This window comes from Mustela erminea, chromosome 15 (assembly GCF_009829155.1).
Source record: "Mustela erminea isolate mMusErm1 chromosome 15, mMusErm1.Pri, whole genome shotgun sequence".
NCBI lineage: Eukaryota > Metazoa > Chordata > Mammalia > Carnivora > Mustelidae > Mustela > Mustela erminea.
The window spans coordinates 80,768,167-80,782,126 of record NC_045628.1 but is presented as its reverse complement, the minus strand read 5'-3'; the positions used below and the strand labels follow the sequence as shown (position 1 = coordinate 80,782,126).

Genomic DNA, 13,960 nt, shown 5'->3' with positions numbered 1-13,960 from the left:
CAAACAAGAATATATTTGGCACATTATATCATAGAGAGTCTCCCTAAAATATAGAAAACTCTTAAAACAAAATAGAACCTGTTCAGAAATAAAATGGGCAAAAGACATGAACACACAATTCACAGAGAAGTTCAAATGGCCTTAAATATATGAAAAATAAAAAATATGTTGATGTTTTATCCATCAACCAACAGTATTTACCATACCTTCCTATCTATCTATAATCTATCTACCCACACACACATTTTGAACTATTTGGGTAAAATGTCATGTCTGAAATCTGTTTGAATATATGCTAATAACAAAAAATGGTGGAGTATCAATCAAATGTGATTAGCAAACTGCCATTAATAATTGGTTCTAGAGAGATACATGAAAGTTCATTATACTACTCTTGTTTTTGAACTTTTGGACATTTGCATAATAAAAAGTTAAAAAAATAGGAATGACTTGAAGTAACTAATAAAGAATCTATACAATGAAGTATTATGCAGCCATAAACAAAGAAGAGCCTCAAGAGCTACAAGTTACAGGACCTTAACTGGATAGGAGTGCAAAAATAAGGAAAAGGCCATCTAGAGTTCATGAAAGACTGGATTTTAGATGAAATCAGATGATTATTAACTTCTTAGGTGTGCTAATGATTTCATCATTCAGGATGAACTAGGTTATGCTACAGTAATAAAGAACCCAGACTCTTAGTGGCCTAAAACAAAGGTTTATTTCTTACCCCTGTTGTGTAGCTGTTTTGTAAGTTTGATGCCCCCAAGCTACTGTTCTTCATACAGGAGTAATTGTGCATTTCCTTTAAGAACAAGAGGGATGCTTACTGATTGGGGTAGGTGGTTTAGAGTGTGATTCTTTTACCTTCTGCAACAGAATCTCCAAAATATTGTTAAATGCAAACGCTTCTGAAGTTGCTTTCTGTTACCCATTCTACTATTTTACAAAAGTTGCTGTGCAAAGGGTATTTTACTTCCTTAGAAATAACTAAAGTAGCACTAATCTGTTTATACAAACAGAAGAAATTAGTGTTTTATTTTCTTAGAAGACAAGTAGTATGGTATATATGCTGTTCTTCAGATATCCAGTGATTTTAGATTACAGTTGGTCTTTTTCTAGAGCCAGATTTCTACAGCTTATAGATATGTATTTTTAAAAATAGGTTCTACATTTTAACTAACCAAAACATGTTAATGCCATCTGGAACTACGGCATGAAAACGCCAACAAAATAGCTAAAACTTGGCCAATAAAAATGGATCAATACCACTACTCTACCAAGCCTGTAACTGCTTTCAATAGTTTTGCAAATGAACAGAATTTCATCCAACTTAGAAGGCCAACTGAAAATTTTTCAGTACTCTCAAACTGACCTGGAAAAAAAAAAAAAAAAGAGGTCAGAAAAGGCTATTTGAGTTAACAAAATGCAGAATGCTGGCAACACTGAGCACTGGTGAGGATGTAGAACAACAGGAACTCTCTCATTCACTGCTTGTGGGAAATGGAGCAACCACTTTGGAAGACAGTGTGGCAGTTTCTTACAAATTAAACATGCTCTTACTACATACAACCCAGTGATTACACTCCTTGGTATATACACAGAGGAGCCAAAAACTTTTATCCACACAAAAACCTGCACACAGATATTTAAAGCCAACTTTATTCACAATTGCTGTAACTTGGAAGCAAGCCAGGTGTCCTACAATAGGTGAATGAACAAACTATTTATCCAGACAATGCAATGTACATCCAGATGTTGGAATATTACTCAGTACTAAAAAATGAATGAGCTATCAGGACATGAAAAAACAGAACCTGATATGCATTTATTAAGTAAAAGACATTGATCTGAAAGGCCATACACTATATGATCCCTACTATGTGACACTCTAGAAATGGTAAAACTATGGAGACAATATAAAGATCAGTGGTTGCCAGGGGCTTGAGGATAGGGTGGGATTAATAGGCAGTGCACAGTGGATTTTTGGGCCATGAAAAATACCCTGTATGATACTATAAAGGTCATTACACAGTGTCCAAAACCCACAGAATATACAATAACAAGAATTGAACCCTAAGGTAAACTATGGACTTGGGGTGAATATGATGTGTTAGTGCAGGTTCATCAATTTTAACAAATGTACTACTCTGGTGGGGTATATAAGAAATTTCTGGACCTTACCTCAATTTTGTGGTGAACTTAAAACTTCTCTTAAAAAAAAGTCTTCAAAGAAAAAAGGAGGGGTTCCCTGATACTAACCCCCTGCCCTGCTACTCTACCAAGTAAAGAGAACTTTAACAACAACAAAATAGACTTCCCTCCATCTTTATTTAGTTAGGGTTCCCTGAGCTACTTCTGGCCTAGCTAACCTTTCAAAAACACTTCCATATAAACTCTTTCCTGAAAGTCATTTTCTTCATCATGTTTATCTCCCGATCTACATTTTACCTTGAATTACATGTATATATTCACTGGACACTGCCTTCCACGAAAATTAAGTGACATTATCAACTATATCTGCTGTATCTTTTAGCCCACTATGCCTATTTTAATATTTTGGAAATTATTTTTTTTGGAAATTATTTTTATATGTTGTTACTTATCAACATTGTCAACCTTTTGGAAAATGACTTGCTTAAACCTTATAGTGTTATGATTAGTATAATGTGCAGGTCCATTTGCCTAAGTGAGGAAAGAAAAAAACAATCACAACTTGATCCCGTTTGTTGTTTTTTTTTTTAAAAGAAAAACATCCAAAGTAAAATATGAACATTTAATTACCTTTAAATAATATGTAATAATTTACATGCTATACATTCCCAAATACACTGAACGTAAATTTTTCTAAGACATATACATAATCCGCTTTTTGCCAACATATACCCCGTAGGTCACTTAAGATGTTAACTGACTTCTCAGTCCATGTGTGAGCACATAAACACATGTATATGCCTGAAGTTGAAGATATTAAACAACAACAAAAAAACACTTGAATATAAGAAGTCTGCCATGGAAGATTCTAAAACCATAATCAGTAACTAGAACCAAGTAACAAGGCACAAAAGTTTCCCTTTGTGGTCACAAAGATTAAGATTCCTGTCCCAGTGCTTAAGTATGGAAATAGGCTTGGCTAAATCACAAACTATATTTTATGGTACATTTCTGTTACTGTTTAAAAAGAAGTATTTTTCTTATTACATAATACATTACACAAAAGCATTGGAAAAATAAACAGATTAGTTAAGTTCTCATACAATAAAGCTTTTTTTCCATTTGAAAAAGATATTTATGCTCAAAACTAATATAATAGATATAAGTACAGTAAAGAGAAGCATTAGGGATTCTACCCAGGTTTCCTACTACTCCTGAATCATACCTCTTGCCAGTCATGTTACTTAAACCTTCAATTTTAAAGCCAGCTGGGTGATACCATCAATTGCATGTGAATTGTTGGTTTTGTTTTTTTTTTTTTGCCTTTTTTTTTTTTTTTTGGTCATTTAAAGATATGTTACTAGCACACAGAACAGTTAATTTAACATGGCAAAATGAAACTTTTCCTAGCATTTAAGTTGTTTTTGCTAAACATTAACTTTGTACTAGGCTATTCTTAATTTTCCTTTTTTATTCCTATGTTAACGGAGAAGAAAAAAAATGTTCCACATAGAAATGGCTGCTTTAAAATTCATGCAACCAAGCAAAATCTAAACTATCAGTACTTCCCTTTTTTAACCCCCAAATTTGGGGGGAACGGAGTTTGTTCTAGGAAGAGCAACTCACTGAAAGATAAAACAGTATGTGTGTGTGTATACACACACATTCTTCATTTCGTCTAAGAACAGTTTTAGAGCCTTGGCTTTTTAAAGTTACACAGTTATCCAAAGAATAAAGCCAACTGAAGCCACCAAGTAAGAATTAAAAGGATGCAGTAATCCATACATAAAAGATACTCAAATATGTTTGTACATATTCAAGATATCAATAATCTAAGTTGTAAATAATGTCATCAAAGGTAGTACTGCATAAACTGTAATCAGAATAAAACCTTCAGTTTCGTTAATTTTGAATATGGACGTGGGAGCAGCTGACCATGAACTTAACAATGTACGTGCACATCTGTTTCCACAGGAGTGTTGTAGCATGCAGCCCCCGTAGTAACGACACTGCAATTCTTTCCAAATTGACCAAAAGAAAAAAACCCAAAAAACCAAAACCTGCTCTTAGCTATAAAACTTAAGGGTAAAGAATAAACCGAGATTTTAAGGCTTTCTTAAAGTATTTTTCATGGCACTTCAACGTTAACATTACTAATAGGCAAAATATGTAAATACCCATAGTTACAGAGTTATATAATCAAAAGTACATGCCATGTCAATTATTAAGTAAGGGAGAACTTTGTCGAGTTTCGTTTCCTGACAATTATAGTTAAGGAAAGCTATTCATGTTTGGCTGTAATTTTAACATATAAATCATACAGAAATGTCAATTCACTAGTATACAGTACAAATTGTGTTTTGAATGAATCAGCCACCACCACTCATTTCTTAAAGAACTGAAAGTCATTCTCTGCTGGAAATGCAATTAAACTGACTTATTTCTCTCACAAGAGCAGTTATTATCCTTTCTTCAACTATTAAGCTCTAAGATCATTACTTGACAAATTCCTTTTGGTCACGTGCACAGATCATTCTCACAAGAATCCACGTCTTGCATTACAGTCAGTCCAGAAAATACTCTGCAGATCTAACAGGTCATTCTGGCCACACCATACTCCAAGCTAACCACACCAGGTTCCGACTTGGAGAACTCTTCAGCATATTCCCTGTAACGATTATCTGCTGGGTTGCTGCCCTCTATAGTTCGAAGAGCGTGATTCACAGGCAACAGAGTTTGCTCCTTGAAACACAAGGAAGTTTTGAGGGTAGGTGATTCAGGATGAACTGAAGGCAGTAACTCCTTGGTGAGAATTCCATCTGTTTGCTTATTTTTACATTGCTTAATTTTCTAGAACAAATCCAAATTTGAAAACAATTACTAATTCCACACACTACATGTTCAACATAGCTTAGATGAAAGAAGAAACCATGCTTTTGTAAATGTTCTCTCTTTATGAATACAAAGTTAAATCTCAAGAAATAAAGTCTACTGCAGAAGAGTAAGATGGTTGAGAATCCTAATAGTTTACAACTTTTACAGTGGAAAATGGTTATTATGCTTGACTGCAAAAGATCATTAAGTCTTGATATTTAAAAAAGGCACAGATTACCTAGGAAGTATAAAAAGACAGTATTTTATAATAAAAGAAAGGTATATAAGACTTCACCCTGAATCATAATTGTATAATATAGCAAACACATACTTACTTACCTAAAGAACTTTCTTACATGGTTTTCTTACAATGATTTGTTAGGTGAACATAACCAGCTTTAGAACACAACAGAATTTTAAAATATTTTTAAATTTTTTTTTTAAGATTTATTTACATATTTTTGAGAGCAGGAGAGCAGGGGAGGGACAGAGGGAGAGGAAGAGGGAGAATCTCAAGCAGACTCCCCACTGAGCGCAGAGCCCAACTCCAGGATTTATTTCACAACTGTGAGATCATGACCTGATTCGAAACCTAGAGTTGGACACTCAACTGACTGAGCCACCCAGGTGTCCCAACAGAATTTTTTTTCAAACAGAATCTAAGATTTTAAAAAGTATTCTTTGGCAGAGTATCATGCTCTCCAAATCCCTGGACTGATTTCTGGTCACTCTGCTTATATTTACCTATGTCTTGGATCTGCCTCTCTTTTTACACAACCCTCCTATCGTTTCCTCATGCAATCATTAATTACCTTCTTATGCAAGAGATGACTAAGGAACAGCCCTGCCTGACAGGCAGATACGACAGTGAGTTACCCAACTGTCTAGGATTTTTAAAGTATGTACTCACTGATCCTTTTTGTTTGTATGTGATGACAGAGAAAAAAATTACAAGAAAGTCTTACTGTGGAGAGAAACTTTTTAAACAAGATACAAAAGAAGGTATAAAACAAAAAGACTGATCAATCTGACTGCATTAAAATTCATAACATCTATACAAAACATACCATACATAAAATGGAAAAGACAAGAACAAACTGAACAAAACCACTAGTGATATATATTTAGATATATATCTATATGTATCTATATCTATATATATATCTAACAGAGAATTAATATCTGGTACTTTAAAGTAAAGAACTTTTACAGATCAATAAGGAAAAGGCAAATATACCAACAGAAAAATGAGTGGAGGTTTGGATAGGCCATTCAGAGAGCAGGAAAAATGAAATGGCCCGTAAATATTGAAAAGTCATTCAACTTCCTTTGTTATTATGGAAATCCAAAACTGAAAACCAGTTAAATGTTCTGTAGAGGCTGAACAGACTGTGATATATGCATATAAGAGAATTTTATATAGTAGTTATTAATAAAACACATGAGTTAAAGCTCTATGTATCAACAGGGATAAACTTCAAAACAATATGGATAAAATGAAGCATGACAGTATAACCATCTTTATATAGTTTCAAAACAGTTCTGTAAGCTGGGTGAGGGGTACATGGCCATTCATAATCTGTTGGCTCTTTTATACCTTATAAAAATATATTCCTTTGTACTTCAATATAAAATAAAAATATTTCAAATCACATAAAATAGTATTATAAATTGTGGATAAAAACATATATAGTAGAAGTAGAATAATATGCACGGGAATAATTAACAACAAATTCAGCCCAAAGTAGATGGGGAGGGCTACAGAGGGGTAAATTTCTTCAAATATATTTCATTTCTTAGAACAAAAACATGAAAGATCTAAAGCGAGTATGATAAATGTTAAAATCTTACAAAGCTAGTGGTAGATTCGCCGGTATTTATTATGTTCATATCTCTACTTTTCTCTATACAGTTGGCCCCTGAACAACACAGGGGTCGGAGGAATCAACCCCCTCATGCAATAAAAAATCCACATATAACTTTTGATGCCCCAAAAATATAACTACTAATAGTCTACTGTTGACTGGAAACCTTACCAATAGCAAAAACAGTCAATTGACACACATTTTTAAGTTGTACGTGTTAATACTGTATTCTCACAATAAAGTAAGTGAGAGAAAAAAATGTTACTAAGAAAATCACAAGAGAAAATAAGTATATTTATAGTACTGTACTCTATTTATCGAAAAAAATCCACTTGTAAGTGGACCTGTGCATTTCAAACCTATGTTGTTCAAGGGTCGACTGTACTTCGAATACTTCAATGCTAAAATTCAGGGAAAGCAATTCAAACTAACCTGAAAGCAGAGGAGATCTGATTTTGAAACAGTCATGTACTTATGAGGTTTCTATATATACAAATTTACACAGAGAACATAGGAAATACACTAATTTAATATTCCAAGTATATTACATTAGACACTTCAGAATACTTACAGATTCTAAGTCTTTAATGTCTTTCTCTAACTGTTTATTTTGCTCATCCATATCCATAATTATATTAAACACGGACTGTCTAGGATGCAATGTTCGATCAAATTGGTGGTACATGTTTCTCCAAAACCTTTATGACAAAAACAAAAAACAACAACTCAATAAATTGTGTTTGAGAAAAGTCAAGTATAAATACCTCAATGATGCCAACTTACTTAAAATTGAAAGATACTGTATTTGGCTCCAAAACTGAAAATTCCGGAGATTTAGAACTGTAGAGAGGATTTAAGTACTTCTTTTGGTCATCCAGGAGAAATGGCCACAGGGAGTAAGTCTTTTCCTTTAACCTTAATGTAATGAGAAAAACAAAGATCTTTTCCACAGATGCTAATATTTATTTTTATAAATCAGGCAATTGTTTCCCAGGAAGATTTAAGTTTTAATTTTTCCTTCTCTTTGCAACCGAACCTCACCTTGTCTCTGAATTGTGTATTCTCCCTTTTCTCCTTTCACTTACAAGGATGAAATAAATAAAACCATGTCTCTCTGAATATAACACAGGTCTACCATTCTCTCACAAGCATACACACTAAGAGATTCCTTTCAACTCACAGTTTCATAAACATGGTCTCTTATACCTATTTCAAATCACCATACACATGTATACAGAGCAGACACGGGTATCACTCTTTGGCCTCATTCTCTTAGCCCTATATCTGGGTTGTAGTAACATGTATTATTAAAGCAGGGATAAATTTAAGCGTGAGAGAGTAGCAAAAAGGGAATTAGGAAAAATCAGAATGTTATTCAACAGTAAAAAGATGCCAATCATACTGCAACTCTTAAGAGTAAGTGAAGTAAGTGGATAAAGGGTAGAATGGTTTAGATAGTATATTTACCAAATAAACATAAAATAGATAGGATTACGGGGAAAAATGGAGTTTGATCATTTTTCTATGACCCCTAAGATGACCAATAAATAAGTTCTTAAGAGAAAAACCACTAGGAAATAAATGCTTTTATTATCATCTTCCTTTAGAAGAGGATGTGTGGCCCAGACTGAGACGAGTTATTCCTAAAAGAGCTCTGTACTCTTAACAGTCCTCTGGTCTGGGACGCCTGGATGGCTCAGTGGGTTAAAGCCTCTGCCTTCGGCTCAGGTCATGATCCCAGGGTCCTGGGATCGAGCCCCGCATCAGGGTTTCTACTCAACAGGGAGCCTGCTTCCTCCTCTCTCTTTGCCTGCCTCTCTGCCCACTTGTGATCTCTGTCTGTCAAATAAATAAATAAACTTAAAAAAAAAAAAAAAAAGAGTCCTCTGGTCCTAATTATGATACACTACTGTGATTTACTATAGCACAGAGCTAAAGTCTGAATGCTCTTGGATTTGTTCACCTCTGTCATACTCTTGTTCCACTTGTAATTCCCTTTACACATCTTTAGAATCTTCCAAATGCTCTCAGTTCTGCCTTCAACTCTGCTGAGAGTTGAGAATATGTGGCTGTCTTCAAACTACTACCAGATTTAGCTTCTCTAATATGTCACTTGGACATTCAAGAATCTCTAACTGCTCTTTATTGACTTTTAAGAAATCTAAACTCAGAAACCCAACCTAAAAAAAATTTATATTTAATCACTTCTCACAGCCTTACCCCACATTTCCCTTGCATCAAAATTTAGCCAGAAACCTCTATTACCAAGACTTGTTAGGAAAGAAGAGGTATGCGACCCAACTCAGGGACAGACACACTACAGCCAGCATAGATCTATTTTCCCCAAAGAATTATCTGCTTAGAAATGTGAGGAGAACTATAAGGCCTCATTTTACCTTAAAACCAACAGTTTTTAAATTCTTTACCAAACCTTAAAGCTTAGTGACCAATACTTTCTACGAAATGAAATAATGTTAAGATTTTTCTGTTCTAAATATATATGCAGAATAGAAAGGAGTAGGATGGTGGTTTCCAGGGTGTTGATAAGGTTTCTTGTTCTGGGTGCTGGTTACATAGATGGATGAATTTCAGATTTACTAAGCTTCACACTTATGCCATATCACTTTTCTGTATGTACGCTTCATTTCAAAACAAATTTTTAAAACGTGTTTTTACTATTAACCTCAGGATATGAGGGATAGAGGGTACTTAGCTTCAGAAATACCAGACAATAAAATCTTCACAATAAAATTAAGTTCTGTTATATACTGCCAAGATATTTTATTATATTCCACTATGATTTATGTTAGACTTCAACCAAGTAGGAAAAAAAGAGCCCATTTTATGCAAACTATCTTACTTGAGCTCTTCTCTTTCCTTCTGACAATTTCCAAGGAAGTTTCCAAACTGGCAAGAATGAATATGTTCATGGATCTGAAGAAGAAACTCTTCATTGAATTCAAAGGCTTGTGGGAACTGTTCGGTCAAATGCCACACACACTCCAAGAACTGAGTAAACACCGGTGAGACTTCCTTTGGGTCACCATCCAAATGGCCACACCTAGCCCCCCAGAAAGTACAAACTTTTAAAAATGCCTCTGAAAGAAGTCAATTATTCAGGTATTGTCAAATTTAAACACACACACACGAACCTAAAACTCAGTATCTACTGTCATGAAAAAAGCATAATGTTTTTATTTGAAACAATTTAAATCTATGAGTTTTTCAACCACAACTTTAAGGGGTCTATTACCTTCTAAGTACCACAATCCAGACAAAAAGGAAGGTAATAAACTGCCACAAAAATTAACAAAGGTCTGAGAATTGAAAGAAATCACAGAAAAAAATTGAATCAGTTTTCATACAAAAACAAACAAACAAACAATAGCACGCTCACCTACGCAAGTTCATGAAGAACAGAAATATTTTGGCACTCTAAAACGGTTTTACAAAATATATAAATGTAAAACTATGACTCACCTCTCTGAAAACTTATGTCCAAAAGAGATCCAATCCTTTTCTATTAAAACCTTAATGAGAAAAAGCAAAATCCATTTTACAACTACTTTCAATTTCTTCTGTTTAAAATGGATTGAGCCCTATTATCTTAACAGCATTTACACTTTTAACTTATGGTTGCAAACAAAACAAACTTTTGTGTAATTACAGGCAAAAGATAGCAAGAACCTGGATTAGAGATTGGTATAACAAAGGGTAGAAATGACACTTAAAAGAAATACAGTAGTTCTTTGACTTAAATAATTTAGGTTGTATTTATTACATTTTAAGTGCAAACTACATGTTATAAAGTGCTAACACATTTACATTTCTGTATGTCTAATGATGGTATCTGCATAGAAGAAGGCTAAGAAAATGTAAATCAGAATGTTAACAATTAGCTGTGGGTGGTAGACTAGGGTGTATGCTTTAAACCTTTTGGTTTACTTGTACATTACTTACACAGTACTTACCAGAAAAAGAATGATAAAAACACCAATAAAAAGTGTATATTCAAATTCAGATGGTGATATCTAACCTCTTGAATGGACTATCTTTATCTGTTTTCTCTGTCACAGCTCTACTGAAGTAATAGGCTTCTAATTTTTTTCAGTCTAATTTATACAACATATCTTCTTAGTATTTAACATATCTCATAATTTCATTATATAATCACCAAGTACATTCTTTACAGTGTCAAAACTGCCACCTTTGGGGGGAAAGCTAGATGGCAGCAGAGTAGGTGGATCCTAGGCTGGTCTTGTCAGCTGAACACAAATAGGTAATTTACCAAATCATCCTAAATACCCAGAAATCGGCCGGAAGACTGACAGGACAAAGTCCACAACTAAGGGGAGAGAAGACTCATCAAAGATGCACCGAGAGGCAACATGATCTTTACTTTCAGCTGTGCACACTCTGGACAGGGAGGTTAAATTCCCACTGGACAAAATGAAGACAGAGAAAGTCACCCCAAAAGGAGCAAGGGAGGTAGTACTCACTGCCAGGGATTTAAAAAAACAGCCACCTTTAGCTTCTCCTTGTTGTAAATCTTTCCAGAGGCGATATAATGATAGGGAAAGATACAGTTATCTGGAACCATGTTGCATGGGCTCAAATCCTAGCTCTGCCACTTCCACACCTGTGGTCTTCAGGCTTGGACCACAGGCAAGTGGTCTTCAGGCTTGGAGCTCCAGATTTTACTGTGGGCTCTCTGCCTGTCCTCTACACACCTACCTCTAAAACTCAACTCAGTATCTTTCTCACTGCATTTAGACTTCTGCTTCTCTCAGTAGGGAGCAAGAGAATGCCCACCCATCCTAGCAACTGAGTCCAGAGATGTTAATTCATCCTGGAAGAGGCCTCCTCTCTTTTCCATATCCAAACCAGAAATAATTCTTACTGATTCTACTTTCTCAACATCCCTGGAGGTTGAACCTATATACCTTTTGCATTCATGTGGTATGGCCTTACTCCTGGCCCTCTTTTCTCTCCTGAGTTATCTTACCAGTTTCTACACTGGTGTCCCAGCCTCCATTTCTACTACCCTCCACCTAGAACACCAAGCTGTCTTTTTACAAAGCAAATCCAAGTAAGTTTCTGTTTCCTCTATTTAAAGTACTTTAATGGCTCTCACTACCCGAAAAGGTTAAAGGCCAAATTCCAGTCTTCTCTTACTGAAGCCTTCATACCACCATATCCTTCTGCTCCCAAGTGTCCCATTCTAACACCCTGAACTCCAGCCATCACACATCACCTGCATTCAGCCTAAGGAACTATGCTTTGGTTCTCACTGTTCCTTTTGCCTGGGAAGCTCTCACATCGTCCCTGGGCATTTATTACATGATTTCATTTGAATATCTAGCAAGCAATTAAAGCCAAACATGGCAGAGAAAGTATTCCTCATCTTACACTCTTTCGGTAAGCTGCACATAATTTTATTAGTGGCACTTCCATTCAGCCTGTCCAAGACTCAGTATGTTAGTGCCAATGGTGCTGAAAGGGATCTGGTGATGTTAAACCTTGCCCTGCTGTAAGATGGCACTGCATTTCATTATTCTAAACCAATGAAAACTTTCTACCATCTCTTCGCTTACTTTAGTTGCCATGAATTAAGATGTAAATTTTGAAAACATAAGTTAATCTGATCATGTGTCAAAAGACAAACAAAAAACAGGAGGCAGAGTTTTAGCTTCACAAAGCAGAAAATCTTTTCAACGAGAAATTTAATCTTCGGATATAAAACATGCTTCCTAATGTGTAATTACAATTAACGAACGAAGGCATTTTAAACAGAAAGTATGCTCTAGAACATGATTTTTAAGTACGCTTATTTGTGCCTTGTTTTACATCACTCACATTTGTCGGATAAAAGTGAAGGAGAAAATACTGAATATTTCTACTATAACATTTTAGGAAAAAAAACTTTTAAATTTAAAACTTGCTGTCAAACAGATGGCACAAATGGAAATCAGTCCAACTCAAGGTTGTTCAACCACAGCTACTACACACACTTTGGGACAGTTAGGTCTTTGCTACGGGGGCTAACCTCTGTCGTACAGAACATTAGCAGCATCCCGGCCCCTACCAGCTAAGTGCCAGTTGCACTCTTCTCTTTGTAACAACCAAAACTGTCTCCTAACATTGCCAAATGTCTCCTGGGAGGACAAAAATCACTCCTATTTGAGAATCACTGGTCTAGCCAAATCACTCCTTACCATGAATCCTTTGATTGTTCTGTAGTAGGAATCCAGTAAAAGAGAGCCAAGGGAACAAACCTGGGAAGTCCTATCCCAACCATCAGAACAATGTACCAACACACTTGCATTTTCAACCATTATTGCCTGAAAAGAAAGATCACATACTTAGATTACAGCAGAATACATTTCTGGTACATCAGTTAAATTCTACTTATTCAAAAACTACACTAGCAAGTATTGCATTACACAGAAGAGCAAGGACTGTAATGATAATGCTGTCACAGCATAATTTCCAAAGAACAAGACAAAACACACAAAAAAAACAAAAAACAAAACCAAAATTGTTGTTTCCAAGTGTCTGGTGATTTCTTTTTAAGTCCTTACATGAAGTGCTATGTGATCTTTTAAAACTCAAATTAAAGTAAGCCTCATTAAAGAGGTAAAACATAAAAGTTCTCTGACTGGAAAGGGTACCAGCACCAGCAGCCAAGAGAATAAATTCATTCCTTCCTAACGATTATAAATCCCCAAACAAAATATGAACAACGAAGAGTTACTTTGGCTAAGAAGATTGCAGCGTCCATAACAGCTTTGATATGGCGAAGCCATCCTGAGCTCTCCAAACCAGAGTAGAAATCACTGACAGAAAGCCCTTTGGTACCATTGACTATGAAGGGGAAAAAAACATTTCATTAGAATGAGGCGAGCGTCTCCACTTCTCCTATTCAAGTTCTCTTTGAGTAAATTGGGAGGAAGAGGACAAAATAAAAAAAGAGACTGTATAAATGAAAAGATGCTATTAGGACCTCAATATTGGATTTTTCAGGTACATTTTTTTTGTCATTCCTTGTGCTTAAAAAAAGCTCCAAT

General features: G+C 35.1%; 1 protein-coding gene across 3 annotated transcripts in view; it reads right to left on the bottom strand.

The window, feature by feature from the left end:
• Positions 1-1,648: 1,648 nt before the first annotated feature.
• Positions 1,649-13,960, bottom strand: part of MTMR6 (myotubularin related protein 6) — a 39,037-nt gene continuing 26,725 nt past the window's right edge. For 2 of the 3 annotated variants that reach the window (XM_032314662.1, XM_032314663.1), the window contains 7 exons: positions 13,648-13,757; positions 13,109-13,234; positions 10,374-10,423; positions 9,754-9,954; positions 7,677-7,808; positions 7,465-7,591; positions 1,649-5,004 (listed from right to left, as the gene is read on the bottom strand). In XM_032314662.1, the coding sequence (XP_032170553.1) occupies positions 4,744-5,004; positions 7,465-7,591; positions 7,677-7,808; positions 9,754-9,954; positions 10,374-10,423; positions 13,109-13,234; positions 13,648-13,757 (1,007 nt within the window). In that variant the 3' untranslated portion in view covers positions 1,649-4,743. The remainder of the gene's footprint in view (positions 5,005-7,464; positions 7,592-7,676; positions 7,809-9,753; positions 9,955-10,373; positions 10,424-13,108; positions 13,235-13,647; positions 13,758-13,960) is intronic. The other variant, XM_032314664.1, reaches the window with a different exon arrangement.